We start from the raw sequence: 23377 nt of genomic DNA on the forward strand, positions 1-23377 counted from the left end.
ACGGGGTCTTGACTCTTGGACAGAGCCTTTGGATATTTAGCAAGTTTATGATAGACTTTCATACGACATTATGCTATACATACCATCCATTTTTCTTCCCGCTCGTTATCTCAATCCTCGGCAGCCCAGTAGTGTACGTTATCTTGTCCCTATTCTTTATTTCAATTTAGATTTTGGCTAATTCCATTCTGCCTTTATTTCCCGCTTTTGTTTGTCTTTTTGTCATCTTTAATTTATTTCCCTGTCTTACTAATCATGCTAATGTATTTGTATATCGGGGCGAATTGTTCTTTCTCACTTGTTCGTTTTTCCTTCCTTTTCCCGTTATCTTTCCATTTTCCCTTTTTTATGTTTTTTCTTAGTTTTCTTTTCCCGTTTCCTTTCCTTTTTCCGTTCCCCTTTCCCCTTTTTCCTTTCCTTTCCCTTTCTTCCCCCCCTTTTTTATTTTATTTTCCCCGTTTTTTTTATTTTCCCGGTGAGCTCCGCCAGGGGGGCAGCTTGCCCCCCCTGCCCCCCCCCCCCGCCTGTTACGCCACTGTATTGTATACTTCTGTGGTAAATCAAAATTACCACATGAATGCATGTACCTCATGATGCCATATTGTGTGGTAATGTTAATTCAAATATATGGTATTTGTGTGGTATTGTTATACTGCTGTGGTAAATCAAAATTACCACATGAAAGCATATGTTACCGCATTATATAGCCCATTGTGTGGTAATGTAAATTCAAATATGTGGTATTTTTGTGGTGTTATGCTCTGCGGTAAATCAAACTTACCGCATGAATGCAATACCACATGATGCTATTGTGTGGTAATGTCAATTCAAATAGTGGTATTTGTGTGTTATTGCCCTTCTGTTGAAAATCAGAAATACCACACAAAAAAGTTATCACACCCATATCTTAGACCCCCCTCAGCTCACCCCCTATCAAAATTAAAAATTGATTCGCCGGGGGGGGGGGCGCGGTGACAGGCTTGCGCATGCGCACTTACCGCCAACATTTGAAAAGAATTCCGTTGCGTTGCAGTTTATTGAACTCCATCGAGAAGTGTGACGAAGAAGGCCGTTAATAATTCAACTGCTTAAAGAATACGGGTTAGATATGGACAACGACTTCGAAGACATTTGCAGTAGGCTAAACAGTAAGTTAGATAACCATTTTCTATGATTTTCTTTTCATAGTTTGTTAAATGCCCTGGCTTGCAACTAGCTAAAGATTTCGTCAATGAAAATGACATGACACTGGCAATCCCATCCTGTCTAACCGGGCGCTCGCCCGGCCCCGAGCGCCTGCTCGCTGCTGTGATGTGGACCACTGGCTGGTGGTCTCAAACTCAAAGTCTGCACACAGCACACCTAACGATTTGAGTTTAGATTTAACGTGAATTTCCTATTATTTTACAAAATCTTTCAATTGATGATGTTCCTTGTATTCTTATGAGTAAGTGTGCAAAAAGTTTCATAAAAAATTGCGAGAAATAATTGATTTTCTTGGGAAAAAATCTCGGCCAGTCATGGTCATTTTGATTGAACAAAATGATTAGTGGTAGGATGGGGGTCGGGTGTCCGGACAGTTTATCTTTTTGAGGCCTTCACATCACATCACATCACATCAGGTACGGAAATGAAGGACTTCTCCTGTAGGTTTTCCGATCTTAACTTCCGGTAATTGACGATTATCTAGACAGTTTAAACTTGTGAGACTTTACGTGCGTTGAGAAATGGAGGTTTTAAATCTTTCCCCCCACCTTCTTTTTTGTCTTTGGATTACACTAAAAATATGAATTCAATACTTTTAATCATCTTCTATTTTGTTCCTTATAAATAATATTTCCTAACATTTTGTACTAAAAATTGATGGAACTTCGCTTGTAATTTTTTCCAAATGACTTTCTAAAATTGATCGTCCGGACACACAATTCACAACAACTGGGTAATACTAATAATGTCTGCGCACCTATTCACTTTACACAGACCTATTACACATGATGCGAAGATTTCGATAAGATTAAGAAAGCAGTCACAGAGGCTGCATTTTGAGGCCGTCACATGTAATGCCCAGGAAAGAGTTCCATATGCAATTCCAATGCACCCCCCACCAACATGATCAAAAATAAGATTGTTGAGACTTAATTCCATTCCATTTCGTTCATTACAGATTTTTCTATAATTTTTTTTTACCGTTGTGTTGGCACCTAAGTTGGGACTTGAGATCACCTCGTTTTATTTGCAGTCAAGACCTGTTCCTGCTATGCTAGCGAGAAGTGCTGATACCGGAAGGGGTATTTTAACGATTATCAGCCAATAGTTCGACTAGACTTGACTCACAGAGTGACACAGACCCTTGAGTAAATAAACCGATGTCTATGGACAATTACACACACTAGATACATCCATACATGCTAGAAATTTGACGGAATAAAGCCATATTTTAGTATGTATTTCCACTCCTAGTACTATCCACTCCCCCATCATATATGTTCTATATTGTGCTAGATATATTATTCTGAACCTTCTTCATGTTTTTCAATTTTAGGGGAGTGCATATGGAACTCTTGCCAATGCCCTAAATTCATTATTTTCCAACCATTTTGAGTCAGATTTTTTATGAATAGATCTGTTTATGACATTTCAGGAGAAAGAGAGGGAGACCCAAAACTACCTGTCCTGGCATCACATTTGAGGAGAAGAAGTCGGTGAATATGACCTAGCCCGGGGGAGTTTCCAGAAGAAGGCCCTTAACCACCGGCCGCCAGGAGTGGAGGTCCTTTGTTGTTGCTCTACATGTCAGGAGGCATCGGGCAGTAGGTAAGACTAAGTAAGTACAGTAGGCTCTTTCAGGTGTAAAGTTTATTTTTTGTTTGGAGTCGTTGCGTATCTTCCATTATCAGAATCGCGCAGATTCGGATGTGCGCAATCTTGGGGCACCTTATCTGTCAATGGTCCTAACTGTACTAAGAGGACTCTGTGATGATATTTTTATCATTTTTACATTGTACCAGGGGTATTTTTATTCACGGAGCCTAGACAAGTCTCTGTTGCCTGTAGAACTTGGTACACAAAATGGATTTCCGTAAAAAATCCACCTTTCCCACAATAATTTTTGGGCAAACATTTAATTTGTCCAATTTGTAAGCCTTTGTAATCTAAATATAAAAAATTAAGGCTTAAGAAATGTTAATTGTAAGCAGGTAAACATTTCGAAGGATCACTTGCTTGCAATTCCCAAGCTATATAACACAATGACATGACCTTTAACTGGAGTGACGTCCATATGCAAGAAAATACAGAGAGAATTGGTGCAAATGCATAGCTGATTGTGCTAGTATTAGATTCCAGGCTGACGTGTATCGGTTTGGACGTTCTAATGACAAGTTTAGAGTGTAATTTGGCGCTAATAGAGTTTCGCAACGGTTGATCTGGCGATGCCAGAAAACTAATTTCACCTCAAAATTTGTCAGATTTTTAGGCAAAATATCTATTCAATTTAATGTGTTCTAAAACTACTAAAGATTAAGTATAAGAATAATAATATATTCATAGGCCTACCGATAGTAAAATTAAAAAAAATAATGAAAGGCCTAACTTAACCACATTTAGGGCCTATTACTATTGTATATTTAAAGCTTTTATACAGATTGTCTTTAATTTGTGGAAGTTAAAAATCAAGATGATGATTAGATCTAGAATTCTCAGATCTGAAAGTTAGACCATAACTTACCTTAAAAATCCTGCAAAATTTTCTAAATGCCTCATTTTGCCAGCCACATTTGAAAGGGTTCCTGCCCATTACGAAAGCTATGCACTTTAAAAGATTCATATTATTATTGTTAAAAAGACAAAAATTGAAGTGACAAGTAAGCTGCAAACAGTTGCTGGATACTCTTTGCATTAATATGTTCCTCACACTGACACTGCTGTTACAGTTCCATGTAAAAATTGAACATTGAAATTGCATGCACATTAATGAGTGGCACATGCAAAGAATTACTTGTAGGACCCTTAGGCTTACTACACCATATATTTTGCATCTTACCTACTGTGCATGTGCCATGGCTGGGACATGTACTTGTAGATTTTGCAATTTCTTGGCATGATTGAGGTTAACATTTTAATTTTTTTTTCCTCTCTTTTTTTTGCAGCCCTGGTAGAAGCACCATCTTGATACTATCATTCAAACTCTCATCAGCTGTATCATTATAGGTGGACTAAAAGAACAATATTCATGCAGATATAATGGTGAGTACAAATTTATCCTTTTTGGAAGGTATTTTTTATTATTATTGTGTTATTTTGATTATTTACATGTGCATGAACATGAGATGCAGTTAAATAATTTTGATTTTGTAACCACTCTGATACAAAGCTTGTGTAATGCTCTTACAGGGTTCATGCTGTTGTCAATTCAAACGTAATAGATAGGCATAAGTGAAACATCAACACCTAATGTGCATTTATGATCACATCAGAATTGATCTTCGTTATGTGAAATTGGCAACTTGTAATTTCTTATTCAAACTGATGGAATTATCCCATAACCATTTAAAACACATTAAAAAAAAGCATGAATTAAAATCATGTTTAATTAAAATAAATATTAAAAAAAAAAAAAAATTTACTCTAATAGAATGTCCTTCCCTATACAGAGATGGTTTGGAGGTGCAGCAGATCTTGAGGGCATCAAGCCCCCTCCCCGGACTTGACTTTACATGTTAATATTTTAAGTATAAATATGTAACAAACCCCACATTGTTTTTTAATCATTTGTTAAAAAGTTTGGAAATTGATATTGAAACCATGTAGTTTTTAATGAATATTAAATAGTTAATGCAGGAAAGGCTTTTATGTTTATCTTCTTCTGTTATTTTTGCAGATGCCTTAAGTTGAAATGGAAGGTGTCCTGAATCAGCATCCATTCATCTGGTTTCGTAACTCCTTTCATAGTGCTATTGGAACCTGCTCCCTACCAGTATAACATCAAACAGATTGGAAGAATAAAGGCCAATGGGAAGTGCCTTTTATATTTCTACTTGCCACAAAGCAGTCCATGGTTTAGCGCAATCTAAACTGGACTATTGTAATGCTCTTCGTGCTTGAATTAGGGCGATCTGGACTGACTGCAGATAGTACAGAATGCTGCATCTATTGTGCCATTTGCCATACGCCAACTTCGCTGGCTGCAAGTCAAGGAAAGGATATACATGAACATCAGTGTCCGTCTCCTGATTTTCAAAGTCAATGACAGAGATCCAGATTACATGTATTATAAGGAATCCCTTGTGCGTCATTTTCATTCTAGGCGCACTTGCCTTTTTATTTTTGTGATCATTACGCACCTACAAATTAGCTACTGGTGATGCAACTTTCTCCACTACTGCTCCAAGGCCATGGAATTAGCTCCTTCCTCTCCTCCAGTTGTCAACAACCTTGGATCAATCCAAATACAATTTGAGAAGACCTACCATATTCCTGATCTTTGCTCTGTACTTACAACAATACTGTCACTGCCTGGTAATTTGAATTTTTAAAAATCTCATGTGCTGACTAGGATGGCGTCTCAATTCATCCAAATTAGACAAGGGATACTAAAATAATGTATGACATTCTAACCTCTGCATTATTTTGGTGAAAGAACTCTAAGCATATGCAAGTAGCAAGCTGATGATGTCATATTGACGTACATTGTACATGTACACGTATCCCCAACTTATTATTTTGTATATAAAATTGTGCATTTAATTTTGTTTACCAAGAATGAAACAAATCGGATTGTAAACTGTATTGATGTGACTTACCTGTATTGATTATTGCTGGAAGTTCTTTTGCTACATGGGATTGGAAGACATACTTATTACACACATGAAGTAAATTATTATTTTATCTGGTAACATGAGAACAAAAAAAATGTGGGCATGATATCATAAACTTACATGTATCTACTTGCATGTGTTGATGACCAATATTTTTGTAATTATTTTTTTATAAATTTTATCTGATTTTGATAAAATTTTCACTATTTTGCATGGTAAAAATTACTTTATTTTAGATTATGTTGAGCCCGTATCATATACAAGTACAACTTTAAAGATAAATTACCAGTTGTAGTAACAATCTTAAAATGAGTTCGAACAGAATCCAATAGAATTACCAGCAAAATATAAAAGATGTGTGCCATAATCATAGCTCGGGAAGAAAATGTGTAATTGCTGAGAAATGAGCAAAATAAGCATGTAATTCTATCAAATGTCAGGTATTTTTCAAATCAATCATAATACACTGTCCTGTCCCACATATGCTTTTCTGTGTTAGTGATCATCAGAATAATTGATTTTAAGTTCAAAATTAGTAATTTTACAAAGATACAAGTTTACATTAATGTACCAGATCTAGAGATTATGTACAATATTTTGACAATTTCTCATGAAATAATTGTTTGCTGCAACTGCTGTCTTTTTAATACCTCTAAGTGATAGTGTAATACAACCACAAACTTTTCTTAAGAATTAATGTACAGGTATGATTCTTTCACCCAAATTTACATGCATTGATACTGTTGACTACTTGCCAAAAGTTCCTGCCAAAAGCCTTTTTTTTTTACGATGTACATGCTTTTATAGACGACCTGCCAAAACATTGTATTGTATCTATATTCAAGGACCAACCAAAAAGAGATGAATAAAATGTTTGAAGGAAATTGAAATTAACTTTAAAAATGATAGCTGTCAATGCAGTATTATTACAGGGTTCCCACAGTCATGGAAAATCCTGGAAAAAATTGGTCATGGAAAGTCAGAGATATGTGAAAAGTCATGGAATTGCATTTACCTCTTGGCTATGACAGCTTTCTAGTTTTTTATGTCTCACAACTCTCATACTCTGTGATTGTACTCTACTATTATAAGTGGTGTTCATGATCATAACATGTCTGATTTTGTAAACTGTGCCAGAAAGGAATTAAGTCATGGAAAGCAGCAATTTAGTCATGGAGAGGTCATGGAATTCTGTTTTCAAATTTCTGTGGGAACCCTGAATAGGTTTGTGCACTTGACACAGTGTGCACTACATATGAACTTTGTAATGCCATGATATAAACCAGTACAATATCTTAAAGGAAAATAAAACCCAAAATATAATACCACATGATACCATTGATAAATACAGGACAATGAAAATGAATCCACTCATATACCCCCAATCCGATTTCCCAGTATGGAGTACCACCTTTTTAAAGTTGGCATCTTCTGGTTCGAAGTCTATGGATGGAGATTATTCCGTCAGCGACGAACTACATCTCTAAACGTTTGGGCATTATATATTCTATTTCATCGATAATAAATCAAATGTACAGATAAAACTCATAAAATATTAATTAAAATATGTTTAATATTATATGATAGGTTCAAATTACGACTTGATGAGTTTTAATGATAAAAATTACACCCTAATCTACGATTTACAAATTGGCAGCGAAAATCAATCAGAAATCATTAAAACTCATCAAATTGTATTTTGAACCTACCATATATTAAACAAATTTTAACTAATATTTTTATGAGTTTTATCTGTACATTTGATTTGTTATTGATAAAATAGAATATATAATGCCTAAACGTTTAGAGATGTAGTTCGTCGCCGATGTAATAATTTTCTAACTAACCCCGCGAAAATGGCGACCTCCATCCAGAAACTTCGAACCATACTGTAAGAGGCCAACTTTGAAAAGGTGGTACTCCGTAATTGGATTAGGGTATGAGTGGATTCATTTTGATTGTCCTGTATTTATCAATGGGATCATGTGGTATTATGTTTTGGGTGTTATTTTCCTTTAATTCAGATATTACATGCCAGGGTATTGTCCTAGTTTTCATTTTTGGTGCGTAAATTGACCAAATTATTCGTTCCTTTGAACACTATTCTAAACTGAGTGGACTCCAAATATATATTATCATCTCTCGTCTATTTCTACTTGCCCTTCGGCCTTGAAGTAAACTTTGGATAATTATGCATTTTGTTATACGCAATTTTGAGTACAGTGCACTTTGCAGCAGCTACTTATATGATATTACCTATTGTAGACACATCCTTATGTTTTGTTCATTTTCTTAAAAACGATTAAGAGTTTAATCATTTTTGTCTTTAAGCATAAAACAAAGAGTACATGTAATCAGTCCATTCTGTATGTGTGACCTGCAAAAAAAAATACAATGGTCGTTAATTTGGTTTGCTGAAAAGCCTGATAGCCTTTGAGGTAACTTTTTAAAGTATTTAGAAGAAATGTATCTTTTTTAAAAGTATTTATATGCACTGTAATTTCTTTGATAGTTACTGTTATGTTACACTGTTTGTACAGTAAAGCAGCTGTTATACATTTTTTGTCAATAGCAAATGTAAACCAGTATTGTAAATTGATGACTCTGTGAGCTAAATACCAGTACTTTCTATATCACTTGTAAAATCATTTGTTGTTTGTTCATTGAAGGTGTTGTATTTTCTTAATCTTATAAAAGTCCATAGGGTCATGAACACATTCTACTGCTACCAAAATCATACCCATGATCTGTGATGTATCTAACCAGTTACCACACACATTGCAACACACCAGTTGCTACATACATTATCATGCATCAGTTATCACACATACCATCGCACTAGTTACCACACAAATTTTGGGTAATGACTCTGATGCATGGTATTATGTGTAGTATGTACAATATGTGTGGTAACGTGTGTGGTAATTGTAATGCATGTGGTAACTGGTGAGTGTTTACCACACACCATTTACCACACAAATTACCTCATATTTTACCACACACCAGTTACCACGTGTTACCACACACCAGTTACGTAACTGGTGTGTGGTAGTGTATGTGGTAACGCGTGTGGTAAATCGTGTGTAGTAATGCATGTGGTAACCGGTGTGTGGTAAAATGTGACGTAATTTGTGTGGTAAGGCGTGTGGTAAAATGTGAGGTAATTTGTGTGGTAAATGATGTGTGGTAACGCGTGTGGTAACTGGTGTGTGGTAAAATGTGAGGTAATTTGTGTGGTAAATGGTGTGTGGTAATGCATGTGGTAACTGGTGTGTGGTAAATGGTGTGGTAACTGTCGTGTGGTAAATGGTGTGTGGTAATCTATGTGGTAAATGGTGTATGGTAATGCATGTGGTGACTGGTGTGTAGTAACCATCGTGTGGTAAATTGTGTGGTAACCGGTATGTGGTAAAAATTGTTACCATAAATTAATCCCTTGTGTGGTAAATGTTACCGTATATTAATCCATTCATGTGGTATTCCTGTGGTAATGTTGTGTGGTAAATGTTCCAATTTACCACAGGACAATACCACACGACATTACCACACAATACCACAGGACATTAAGACAGCATTACCACACAACAATATATGTGGTAATCGTGTGGTAAAGTCCTATGGTAATTATATGGTATTACCACAGGACATTTTTGTAAGGGGATGACCCCTAAAGTTTAAAAAACTTATTTTTCTATTGAAAATTATCACAAAATTCACCAAAAGTGTGCACGAAAGCCTTCGTATTTCACTTTTAAAACTCCAAAAAGTGCCCAAATGACAAGCTTGGTCGCTTCGCTGTGATCGCTTTAAACTTGAGAACGTTTACGCATCCGGTCCCCCCCTCCTCCGAAAGAAATTCTGTATACGGCCATGCTCTAAAGAGCCTGGCACATTGATTTATGTATACTTCATTTTCATTCTTTTTATCTCATTATCATCATGCCTTACGCATAATTTTTTCCGGGGGGGGGGGGGATTGGTGGAGCAGGACGCGCGTAAACTTTCTCAAAAAAATCTTGAAAGCGAGACAGCCACGTGACCAAGCCCAAATGACAAGCTTGGTCGCTTCGCTTTTTCAAGATTTTTTTGAGAAAGTTTACGCGCGTCCTGCTCCACCAAGGCCCCGGCCCCCCCCCGGAAAAAATTCTGCGTAAGGCCATGATGATAATGAGATAAAAATAATGAAAATGAAGTATACATAAATCAATGTGCCAGGCTCTTTAGAGCATGGCCGTATACAGAATTTCTTTCGGAGGGGGGGGGGGGGAGCAGACGCGTAAACGTTCTCAAGTTGAAAGCGACACAGCAAAGCGACCAAGCTTGTCATTTGGGCACTTTTTGGAGTTTTAAAAGTGAAATACGAAGGCTTTCGTGCACACTTTTGGTGAATTTTGTGATAATTTTCAATAGAAAAATCAGTTTTTAACAATTTAGGGGTCATTAATGCATGCCCCCGTATTGTCGTTGCGAGCATTTTGGGGCCAGGGTGAAATCGCCCCAAACGCCAAACAGACACTCCAAAAAAAATGTATTGGAAGTGCATTATTAGAACTGAAACTTATCTCTACACTAGGAAAAATTAACTTAACAAAAAAAGCAACAAGAAATATTTATAAAAAGTAGAAGGGCCTGATGCAGGTACACTGATATTTCACTCTCTCAGCTCATATATGCACTCGATCCACTTCCATCGAGGATTCGGGCTAAATTCCGCCCGCCACTTCCGGGGACCAACCAACGTAGTATTTCGATGAAGAGCACTCCGTCGATTCACCGGTTGTCCCTACGATGGAAAAGGTGAAATACACGCGCGCCCATGGGGATTGTGAACTGTAGGAAAATCGTATAAAATTACACTTTTTGATATTTCTACGAAGACGAAGTTATATAGAAAATGAAGAATATTACAATCAGACCCTATCACTAGAAAATTGCTTCAAGAAATGTCATTATGAAGAGGAAATGGACAAAAATTTGTGAAGAAAAATCACGAAAAAGGAAATCGCATCATGAATATTCATATCACGGGCGGTCCCACATTTGCATGTTATAGCGAGTTTTTTAAATAATGATTATTTGTATATAATGGCAAACTGTAAAAATTGTTTATAAATAATGATTATTTATAAATAATGGGATATTGAAACAAAATTGTTATTTATAAATAATGAAACACGATGAATTTTCATTATTTATAAATAATGATGTAGATAATTCATTATTTAACAAATAATCTTTATTTATAAATAATGGAAAACTCGAACATTAAATAATGATTATTTATAAATAATGAGAATAATGGTGCACTCGAAAAAATTATTTATAAATAATGAAGTAGACGTTTTCATTATTTAACAAATAATCATTATATATAATTAATGGAAAACTCAACAAATTATTTATAAATAAAGAAATGTGCACTGGCATTGTTAATAAATAATTATTACTTATAAATAATAGAAAGCTTATTTATAATTAAATAATTAATAGAAAACGAATTGCAATTATTCATAAATAATGAAGTAATGTAAAGTCATTATTTATAAATAATAAAAAACAAATAATCAATATTTATAAATAATGAAAAACAAATAATCATTATTTATTAATAATAAAAAACAAATAATCATTATTTATAAATAATGAAAAACAAATAATCATTATTTAAATTATGAAAAACAAATAATCATTATTAATAATGAAAAATAAATCATCATTATTTATAAATAATGAAAAACAAATAATCATTATTTATAAATAATGGAATGTCGAACTCACCCAAGGGTTCAATACATGCCGCCGCGCACAGACAATTCAATCCATATAGAAGTCGTGTGTTGTGGACCCAAGAAGTGAGATCCCAGCACGCGCGACCCACTAGTTAGAAATCCACTGCCAAACGCGGTTCGTGGTACATGGTGCGAGGTTAGTATACTAATACTAACCTCGCAATACGTGTGAGTGTGTCGAACTATTATCATTTACAAATAATGAAGTATTACTTGGAATTATATATAAATAATTAGAAATGCTATTTCATATAATAGTAGTTATTTACAAATAAAATGTAAATTATATATAAATAATAGTTATTATTTAATAAATAATGATTATAACAAATAATTGTTCTATATAATATTGGTACATTCGGCGTCTCATAAATTCCCTACATTACCACATTAATAGCCGTTTAACTACAGTACAACAGTACACAGGCTGACGTCATGACAAAGCCCGAGGACCGATCCGCTTTGTGTCTGTAATTAACAGTCAACACCAAGCCTAGTGCAAGACAGCATAGCTGGCCTGGCATCATCATCAGCCTATATATATTAAATTATTATTGTTATGAGTTACTTGATACCTCCACTATCAACAAAGAAAGAGATAGATGAAGCAATCAAGCGGACAGAAGATAAGATACTTGTACTTCGTTTTGGACGCTCAGATGATATTGTGTGTATGCAACTGGATGAAATTGTAAGAGTAAAAAAAAGAATACCCAGTGGTTGTGTGTCCGGACGGGTTGGGTGTCCGGACACATGACTTTTACTCTCAATTTTGACAAGTTTACAAGCAATGTCTTTAATTCTTTTTAGCACAGAATATAAGAAAATATTATAAAGAACAAATATTGATGGTGAAAAAAAACTATTCAACCTATATTTTTGGTTTATTCCTGAGATAAAAACAAGGCTTCATTTCTGTTACGTGTCCGGACACCCAACCCCCCATCCTATTGGCAAGGTGATGATTAAGTTACATCCCCAGTTATTCATATGAAAGTTAATGATTTATTCAAATTTTGCCCGCCAAGAATGAATATAGAAAACAGACTAATTGACTTCTTGTTCGATGGATCCATGACAGTTGCTCCGGCGACAGTTGGTTCGATGCCGTTGAAAAATCAGCATGTTAAGGTTAAAAGCAGAACATAAAATTTTACCGTAATAAACTAAATAAACCCTAATTCTACATTATTCTGAACCAAAAACTCTATAGGCCTATACCCGAGGGGGGGGGGGGGGCACTCGGTATATAACGCATAGTGGGTATGTGCCGCGGAGGGGACCCCCATTTTTACACTCAAATTTCCGCTCCAAGGCATAGCATTTTTGTTTTATTGAGAAAAAGAACAGAGAAAGCCGCTCCAAAGCAGATTAGCATTATTTTCTTTCTAGAAAAAAAAGAAGAAAGAAATCCGCTCCAAAGCTTCGCATATTTTTCGTTACGCTGTTCCAGTCGCATTGATCCGCTACAATGATCTGCAATTTTTGTGAAAAGCGGCCGCAGAGCACTGTTCGATCATTGCCTCTGCGTGAGAACCCGGCGGCCGTGCCGCCGGGCTAGCTGCATCATACACGCATGCCCGTTCCATAGGGATGCATATACGCACTCACATGCTGGCGATCCGTTCCAATGACCCCTGTTTTCACAAACGTCCATTTGTAGTTCCGAAGCCCGTTCCGAGGACCCTCCTTTTTATAATAAGCCCGCTCCAAGGCCCCCGTTTTTTGTCTCGCCCGCGGCACACCCCCACCACTTTTTTGGTCGAGTGCCCCAGTTAGAAGACATTTCAAGTTGGAAGATATTCCAGTTACTTGACTGGTTCCAGTTAGGATTTCCAGTCGCCCAACTGGTTCCAATTGGTTTCAATTGGAAATTGATATATTCCAATTAAAATTCATGAGAAATTGTTGAAAACTGAGGAAGTATTTTGAACTGCAAGATTTTTATCTAATTTTGCCATTTGTATTGGTACCATGGTAACACAATTTCTGATGCATGCAAAAGATGTGTCTTGCTCATCTTAATCCCAAGATCAATGCGTATTTAGAATTTCTTGAGAATTTGTTAAAAACTGAGGAAGTTGTTTTACCTGCAAGATATGCAACAGACAGACTGCCTGCCGGACAAACTGACCGTACACTGATTCCTATATACCCTTCAAACTTGGGGTGGGGGGGGGGGGGGTATGATAACATATGAAAGTAAACGAATAAGAAATTATCTCATACACAATGTTCTCTTATCTTTTGTTATCAGCTGTCAAAGACAAGCCAAGAATTGGGAAAGATGGCTGACATATATTGCATTGATGCTGACAGAGTTCCAGTCTATACACAATACTTTGACATCACTCTCATTCCAGCAACATTGTTTTTTTTTAATGGACAACACATGAAAGTGGATTACGGGTAAGGAAATATTATGGTCAACTAACTTTGCAATGTTTCATTTTGATCCATGCTTCAAGACTGCTAAAAGTAAGTAAATTTTTAAGTATAACATTTATTTCCTTTCTTATGAGGTTTCTAAATGTCTGCACATCTGTGTGAGTACAAATATAGATCAGGCTTCATATTAGTAGTCTGAATTCCATTTCAAGAAATACTTTAGATATAAATACATGTAATGCAGAATGATTGTATAGTATACTTTGTATGGATACATGAAAATAGTAGTAAAGAGGAAGACCAACTAGCATCTCTGTAGCGATATATATATTTTTTTTACTAATAGTACAGTTTTATACAGCTGCAGACTAGCATAGGCTTGGGAATGAATACAAATATTACTACTCGGGTATTCATAGAATTTTTGAAAAATGAATATGAATACTGAAACTCTAAACATAGTGTTTGTGCTAGTATATAGTATGCCTATTAACAAGAACTAATAGTGGCTGAAAATATAGCATGACCAATAGATTTCAGTCAGTGAGTCACATACTAGTTGTTCACATAAATAGAAATAGATATGTGAAACCGTTAATCTGTTTTCTCTCTCTGATATGATAAGTGTTTTTATTATAAGTTTTGCTATGAAAGTTAACATACAACTGATAATAAAAAATTCCTACTAACTGGAGGAATATTAAAAAGGTGGAAATTGTTGTTCTATTCCCAAGCCTACCCTATGCAGAAAAATTATCAGTTTTACTCTTACTAGTCCATTATTTCCTTTAAAAAAAAAAGCCCCATAGACACTAAACCTCCATGAAGTCCCTGAAAACATTTGTACTTTTTTTTTTATTATGACGCAGATCCCCTGATCATACCAAATTCATTGGCAGCTTTAAGACTAAACAAGACTTCATTGATCTGGTAGAAGTCATATTTCGTGGTGCTATGAAAGGCAAGCTTATGGTGACAAGCCCCATTGATCCTAGAGATGTACCTCAGTATGAACTACTGTACCAAGATATTTGATGAACATCGAAACTTAACTGTTTGTTGGTATGTGAGGTAAGCAGGACCAGGTGGAAGTCATGGTGCTATGAAAGGCAAGCCATTGCTTCCTAAATAGGTCCCCAAGAATAAATTGCTTCATCAAAACATTATTTGAGGTAAATATAAGCCAAGTATATTACTATACCAAGATCCGATCTGAAAGCTATACTTTTTAAAGATTGCAGTATGAAACCCTGTTAATGTATTAAGACTACAAGCCAGGTATTTGTAAACCAGGCCATAGCTCACAAATGAAATGAGGCAAGTCCTCACCTCCAGAAGTACAGAAATAACAAAATAATAGAAAGATTAAATGAGAACAAAGTTTGAAATTTAATATTTATTTTATGAGTAATTCGGAGGGAGAGATTACAGGAGATCCCGCCCGCGCATGCGCAGTCATCATTCAAAGCATCAAATATGACTCCTGAAAAACAGCAAGAAAGATTAAACTAAGATGAGAACAAGTTAGAGCTAATTTCGTCCTTGAGTAATGGGAGGGAGTGGGGGGCCTGTAATCTCTCCCTCCGAATTACTCATAAAATAAATATTAAATTTCAAACTTTGTTCTCATTTAATCTTTCTATTTTATTTCGTAATTCTCCTGGAGAAATTACAGGAGATTTCAAAGCTCAGGAGGCATATTTGATACCAAAATTACACCAAGTCACAACCCTGATGTGAACACAACACAATACCTCTATACAACCGAGGATGAGGCACTGCCTAACAAGGAGGCTGAGAAATCACTTTTCTGATCCAAAGGCTTATGGTAGAATTGTTGAAAAGTTTTCTCACTAGTCCATCCAGCCTGTCTGAGAATAGCAGCGATGGGAACTTCTGACCTCTCAGCTGCTGACACCGACGCAGCCCTCGTGGATTGCGCCTTGTAGATATCAGTGTCTACCCCAGCTGCAGCTAGATTTACTCGTATCCAAAGGGAGATGGTTCGTTCACTTATCCTTCCATGAGGCTTCAGATAGCTGATAAAAAGGAACTTTTCTGATCCCCTCAGACGTTCTGTTCTTCGAATATAATGTTTTAGATAATGAAGAACACAGTCGTTTATCTAGAGGGTAAGCTTCCAATGTCATATCTCCAGTGATATGCCCTGGTCTGTCTTGTTTAGTAGTTGACCAAACCAAAACTTAGCTCCACTACTAGTATCTTTAAGAGTCGCATGCTCAATGTTTAACTGATGAAGCGACTGCACCCGCTGCGCTAAGGTTAGTGCTAATAGGGTGACAATAATTTTCAGGCTCAAGAGCTTAAGGGTAAGGGTTTTCGCAGGTGCTAGCTTCCTTAATTGGTTCAACACTAATTTAACGTCCCAGATATGAGTGTACCTGGGTTTGGGTGGTCGAAGTTGAAAGGTTCCTTTCATAAAGCGGTGCACTAAGGGATGAGTTCCCACTTTTAAAGGACCATCTAAAACTAAAAATTTAGACAATTAGGCACTTCTTGTAGTGTTCAAGGTACTATAACCAGCTCCGTGTTCAAACAAACTTGTAAGGAACTCCAATAAATGTCTACTGATGATTGAACATAACTCCAACCTTTGTCCAAACAAACAAAAAATTTTCTTATGTAGATACAGTATTGATTTTTAGTAGAGTCTCTCCATGAAGACATTATGATCTCCGTAGTCTTTTTATTCAGTCTCTTTAAAGGTTTCCAGAGATCCTGCAACATAACAGATCAATGTGATCCCAAAAGGGGCGAGTGACATTTGAGAAAGGTAATGTAAGTAACCCTTTCCTCCTCTTGAATTCTACAGGTTTCCCTATTGTCATAATTTGGAGCAAGGGAAACCAAGACTGTGAGGGCCAATTTGGGACAACTAGTAAGTCCATAGCCTTGTCATTCAGAATTTTCTGCAAGCAACTTGGTATGAGACAAAATGGTGGGAAGGCATAAAAATTCAACTTGGCCCAGTTTAGGGAGAATGCATCAACCAAGAATGCACTAGGATCGGGTTGCAAAGAGACATACCTAGGCAATTGATTATTTAGTCGAGATGCAAATAATTGACAATATCTGGTGAGCCAAAGTAATGAGTAAATTGGTTAAAAGCTTGCTTATCCAGTGTCCACTCTGTCCTATCATTGAATTTCCGAGACAGCTTGTCAGCTTCTACATTTAGCTTGCCTGGAATATAAGAAATAGACAGCCAAATATTTTTCTCTTAACACCATTTCCAGATTGTATTTGCAATTTCATTGGAACTACATGATCTATGCGTAGTAGGATATGGCATTTTTCATAGATGTACAAAAGGACTTTAGTCCGAAAAAGGCTGCCAGTAATTCAAGATAATTAATCTCATTATTCTTAGCTTTGACAAGCTCCTCGGCATTCCATCACCCACCTGTGCTAGAATTTAGCTCTATACATGGAGCTCCCCATCCCGAACCACTTGCATCGGAGTACAACTCCAGGTCCGGTTCTTTCTCTGACTAGACGAGTATACAATGTGCAGGTTTGCTATCCACCATTCAAGATCGTACAGAGCTGCCTGCGAGAGTTGCATGGGTCTATCAAAATTACCTTTGTTAATTTTCGGTGCTACAATTTTGTCCAATTACAAAGCCCGATAGAAAAGAGGGCCATATTGGACAGCAGGGAATGTTGCTACAATTTTCCCAATTGTTCTGGAGACTGCTCTAATACTAGGCAAGTTAGTTTGGAGGAGGTCTAAGCAACACTTTTTAACTTCATTTACCTTGTCAGAAGGGAGTGTAATGGACATATACACTGAATTAAGGACAAATCCAAGGAAAGTAATTTCCTGTTGAGTACCGACTTATCAGGGTAAATAATAAACCCAAGCTCTGATAAAAGGCCAACCGTTTCATCAATTGCCTTCTGTACTTTGGCCTTATTGTTAACAATAATAATGATGGTGTCATCAAGATAACACACTAAGATGTGATTTGCTTGGTGCGGTGTGGCGAACACTGGTTTCAAAATTTTGGTAAAGAGCCGTGGTGCAGTACTCAAACCATTTGGTAAACACGTAAATTGAAAAAGAGTGTCTTGCCAAATAAATCTTAAGTACTTTCTATCTGAAGGGTGAACTAGGACCGAAAAGTAAGCATCCCGGAGGTCCACTGAGGCAAGAAAACAATGTTCTGACATTGTGTTGCTGTATGTATGCTATCCATCTTAAAATGCCGACAGCTCATATACTTGTTCAGGTCAGAAAGATCCAGAATAACTCTTAGCCCACCATTTTTCTTGGGCCGAGTAAAAATGTTGGACACGAACTCTCCCTTCTCATGGGAGCACTGTTCAATCACCTTTTTCTCAAGTAAGTATATAATTTCTTGATTTTTACTTCAGCTGTTCTGATATGAAAACAGCGTGGGGGTAGTGAACGGTATGGTTAATAGATACATTTTCAAACTCTAATTTATACCCTTCAACAGCTGATAAGATGACGTGATCAGAAGTAATATTTTTCCAACTGTTTACAAAATGCCTCAGTCGGCCACCAATAGGAAACTTTGAATAATCATTAAGTAAACTCGCCTCTTCAGCAGAAGAAGTTTCTTTGTTTTCTTCGAAGGTGCACCCTACTTTGGGGGAAAGGGGGCTGTGGGAAGGCATTCTGCTCTGCGAGCCTGGGTTCTGCCACTGGTCTTGACCCTTGTTCTTGCGTCGTTTCCACTGGGGCTGCCCTAAAAATGGACCCTCTCGGTTGCCTGACCACAAATCATGTTGGGCTGATTGAGCCCATCCAGATTCACGAGTACTGGTTTTATTCCTGGCATATGGGTGATATGTGTGAGACTTGAATTGCTTGTCCTTCAATTGGCCTCTCATCATCCCTGCAGCTGCCTTTTGTTGCTCACTCAGGTCTTTCACTCGCTTAGCAAGATCATCTCCAAACAAGAACTTGCCCACTTGGGAAGATTTGCACAATGGTGTGAATTTCATATTCATATCAGGTCTGATAAGACGTTTCCTTGTGCAATTTAGCTCAAAATTGACATTGCTGAGCAAAGCGAGGCAATCTTGTTGAGCTTCAGAAATATTCAATGACAATGGGTCTAAAGATTGCATGAATGCTGTCAAACCTCTTGTTAGTGAACGTTGAATTTTTTGTAGTTGCAGGTCTCTTTGTCTAGTTACTTGTTTTAGTTTGTCCCAAATGGGAGCATTAACTCTTGGCACATCGACCAAGGTTATCAATTGCTTGCCCCATCTCTTGGGGCTGGGCAAACTTAGCGGCTAATGCCGGTATGCCTGGGCCTTAATTGGCCCACATCACATTCACCTTCCCCACTCTCGAAATCTGGTGCTTGTGAATTGTCATCATTGACATTGGTCACATGGACCTGACCTAGCTGCGTGGAACTGAAAATTCTGATCATCATAACCATAATTACTATCATCGTAAAAAGACTCAGCCTCAGATGGAATATTATCTTGATAATGGCTGACCTATGCCTGGGGAGTAACTGGCTCCCTGACTGGTTCTGAAAAGCCTGGTTCTCCAGTGCTTTAGTCAAAAGCGATTCTAATTTAGTAAGTCTCTCCTCAAACTCAGAGTTTGAAGTTGAGGGGGAAGGTTTATTCTTTTTTGGGCTTGGCTTTTTATGGTGTCATATCGGTTCCTATGCCCGAAGAGCCCGACGGAGATTTAATATCTCCTTTATCTTTATGTTTTTTTTGACAATTTTATTGGGCTTGGCTTTCAATAGTGCCATATATGCCCGAAAAGCCAGACGGAGATTTAATCATATCTCCTTATCAAGAAGTTTATCTATAACTGTATTCGACGAAGTCGAAGACGTAGACTGTTGATGCGATGCTGGTTGCTGGCTCGCCAAACAGGTCCGTGCGCCCGGCTTCGCCGGCGTCTGGCCCGGTGGAGAAACCGCACTCCGCTGCGACTGAGTCGCCGGCGGGCTGGTATCCACATTCAAGAGATCACGATACATAATCGTATTTTCGTCAGGAAGTACTCCAACTCGAACCCAATGTCGATGTCAGAAGGAGGTTGTTATAGAAAAGGGTTCTAGCGCATAAATTCCAGCAACCAACCCGAAGAAGGGGAAGAAAAAACAAATTTTTATCTTACCCCAAATGGCGGAAAATGACTGCCAAATCAATGCTGCGAACGTAATGACTGCGCATGCGCGGGCGGGATCTCCTGTAATTTCTCCAGGAGAATTACGAAATAAAATGATACTTGAAATATATAGATGTTGGGTACCATGCCATTTCCAAATTCATATTACTTCCTATACGAGTCAATACCTCTGATGCATCACACAATCGGACAGATCAAATGTCTTCATGTTCAGTATAATTTCCTCTGCGTGTATTGTCTGTGCACACATTAATAAAACCATCATTGAAACATTATGTTGTTAAAAGAAAATGATATGGCTGGAGTTTGTTTTCTTTCTGCTTTATTTCCCAGGGGGGGAAAAACCAAGATCTGAAAGCTATACTTTTTAAAGATTGCAGTATGAAACCCTGTTAATGTGGTATTGATCTTGGTATTGATCTTGATATAATTAATGAGAGCGTTTGCCCAGTGATCTCCTTGTACCAGTAGGACAAGTTATCTGCACCAATTCCCATTCATTAGAAGGCTCTTATTTCTCATACAGTTAACCGTGCTAAAGCAATTGTATGGAAGTTAAATCAGAAGATTCAAAGTACACATTTATCATGATTAAATGCTTGGTGATCTAACCTCCTGCCTGTACAACGAGTAGTGTGAATTTAAAGCCAGCATATTATTCTTATACCTGTACTGTATTCTCTCGGTAGACAGATAGAATATTAAATAGGTGCATGGAACTGACTGATGTAATGAACTTTGTCTGGCTCATTGTGGGCGCATCTTGGTCAAGTGGTTCTGACTCTCGCCTTTCAAACAGAGAGTCCTTGGTTCGAATTCAAGCCCTGGTGTGTTTTACTTCAGAAAGAAATTTATCCACACTGCTGCACTCAACCCAGGAGAGGTTAATGGGTTCCCAGCAGGAGTAATTCCTTGAATGCATTGAACGCTGGTGAAGGTAGCTTAAAATCACTCTATAAATCCAGCTATTATTATTATTATTATTATTTCAGGTCAATTTCTATGAAAGAGATTCTTTGAATGCATTGCTGAGACTCTTGCAGAATGTATAAGTTTCTTTGGGATGCATTGCACTTTAAACATCAAAAGTCAAAGTAACTGTTATGGCTGATGGCATTTCATGTGACATTTTATTCATGCTTTGAGTGTTGAGAAATTTACACCTCCTCTCTGAAGAGTCTGATATTTACGTACAATGTACTTGAATTGTGTGATATTTCCTGCATGTGTCAGTGTTAAAAATAAAATTAAAAAAAATCTATGTACTATAGTATGTGTACTCATTCTTATTTCATACGGTGTGTAAAACAAGAGATAAAGAAGAAATGACGAGGCAAGGAATCCATAATGTACAGGGAAAGGGCTGCCAACCTTTAGAAGCAGAAATTAGTAATCAGGGATCTACATAATTGAGAAGCATTTATTCTTAATCTTGATCGATAATATTTATATAAATTTCCTGGAAATAGTTATAGAACAATGGACCAAGCAGTTTATGTGCAAATAGATACACATGAAAAGATTTTGGTAAGGAAGCAATATGGACATGTTTAATATTATGAAAAAGTACATATTTGTATTAAATATTCGAGCCCAAATTTGTTATGTTTGAGAAAAAAATGTGGTCTGAATATCAGATGGTCAATGTAAAGTAACCTGAAATTCATATTGTATTTTTTTCTTGTAATGATTCAAATTCAAATTCAAATTTATTTATTTCACTTCCATCAAACAAAAACAAATTGTATACCATATATAAACACAAATATTTGTATCCTTTGCAAAAAAAGAAGAAAAAAAAAATAGTACTACATTTGTTGTGAAAAAAAAAACACTTAGACAATTTGGGCAACACATTGTAGGTTTTAAATATGTATACTATTTTTCAATTGAAATTAAATTAAGATGGAAATAGAGGGACCCACTAAAAAGCAATGCTTGTACAATGTGGGCCCCTCAAAAATAGATAACACAACAAATAACAAATACATATGGTCCTTTTCACGGTCAAGGGTGTAACTTTCAAAATTCAAGATCAAAATTTCAAAATGGACTGTCATAAACATTTCTACTAAAAACAGGTCAATAAATGTCTAAATTCTTCATTTCTGTCTGTTCTGGAGCTTAATCTACTTGAGAAACCTGAAAAAAATTATGTGCAACTGTGAAAAATGGAAAAAAATGAATAAAATCAGTCTTTCGATTTTATTACCAAAATGACAAATTTTTTCGTGGAAAATATTTTCATTTGCCATTTTTTATTCACAAATTGAATGTTCTTTGAGGTTTTTAAAAGTTTTGGAATCAAACTTTATTAGTTTTCTAAAAATTTCTATGAGTTTTTTAAATTTATCACAAATTTGGATTTTGACAACAAAGTGTTTAAAATTACATGTCTTCCAAGAGGAAGAGGAAAGCAAAAATTATTGTACATTAACTTCTCCATGAAGGTTTACTACTAACACAAGTCCCATGGAAATCAGATACCAAGTAAGAAAGTTGGAAATTTCTCACAAGTGTGTTTCGGAGGCTTCAGTTAACAAAAGTATGTGTTTCGGAGACTTCAGTCATGTTAGCACTATAAAAGTCCCTTATTAAAGTTGATTACTTCTACAACTCTACCTTTTTCATATGGCATATCAGTTATAAGACTGAATGTAAAAAAAATCAAACAAACTAATGTCTCGTGAATGGGAAAATGTAATTCACGAATGTTAACTATTACACAAAGACCAATGCCTTGTTGCTAAGATAGGTAAACATTCAGCTTTAAACGGAATATAGTAATAGAAATACATCTAACTACAGAAAAGAATATTTATGATGCATAAACAAGTGATGAAATGCCGAAACTTGTGCTTCAGTGGCTGTGCTAGGGTTCACAGGGTGTTTCGGAGACTTCAATCATGTTAACATATTGCATTTTCCATCATTTAGCTAACAGATTATTTAAATTTAAACATTTGTTTATTATGTTAAATCCAATTATTAAAAAAAAATCCCAAATTATCTGTTAAGTTCAATGCAGAAAGTTGGTTGGCAATTAATTTGTTATATGCCTTTAGTGTTTAGGAACATAGTGTTTAGTGTTTAGGAACATAGCCATGAGCAATCATGTACATGCAATTATTGATACTGCACTTTCAGATTTACTTAATAGCACTTTACTTTGCATTATACAACAACAAGCTGTTTAAAAAAGTTCATACAATACATGTAAGTTATATGTA

General features: G+C 36.3%; 1 protein-coding gene and 1 long non-coding RNA gene across 2 annotated transcripts; both read left to right on the top strand.

Moving 5' to 3' along the window:
* The first annotated feature begins 1009 nt into the window (after window positions 1–1009).
* On the top strand, window positions 1010–8446 carry LOC135153688 (uncharacterized). Its single transcript, XR_010293196.1, has 4 exons — window positions 1010–1148; window positions 2642–2824; window positions 4149–4245; window positions 4880–8446. It is a non-coding gene; the product is annotated as an uncharacterized LOC135153688 (long non-coding RNA).
* Window positions 8447–12014: 3568 nt separating this feature from the next.
* LOC129256687 (thioredoxin-like protein 4B) lies at window positions 12015–21408 on the top strand. The gene is made up of 3 exons (XM_054894848.2): window positions 12015–12296; window positions 13863–14014; window positions 14863–21408. The coding sequence occupies exons 1-3, from the start codon at window positions 12165–12167 to the stop codon at window positions 15026–15028; spliced, it is 450 nt and encodes a 149-aa protein (XP_054750823.1). The 5' UTR covers window positions 12015–12164; the 3' UTR covers window positions 15029–21408.
* Window positions 21409–23377: the final 1969 nt, after the last annotated feature.

Source organism: Lytechinus pictus, chromosome 3 (assembly GCF_037042905.1).
Source record: "Lytechinus pictus isolate F3 Inbred chromosome 3, Lp3.0, whole genome shotgun sequence".
Lineage (NCBI taxonomy): Eukaryota > Metazoa > Echinodermata > Echinoidea > Temnopleuroida > Toxopneustidae > Lytechinus > Lytechinus pictus.

What these genes read in the sequence shown, in the direction of transcription:
- LOC129256687 (XM_054894848.2), top strand. Translation starts at nt 12,165, where the DNA reads ATGAGTTACTTGATACCTCCACTATCAACAAAGAAAGAGATAGATGAA. An exon ending in GTATGCAACTGGATGAAATT is followed by an intron (nt 12,297 to 13,862) that starts GTAAGAGTAAAA and finishes TTTTGTTATCAG; the next exon opens with CTGTCAAAGACAAGCCAAGA. An exon ending in CACATGAAAGTGGATTACGG is followed by an intron (nt 14,015 to 14,862) that starts GTAAGGAAATAT and finishes ATTATGACGCAG; the next exon opens with ATCCCCTGATCATACCAAAT.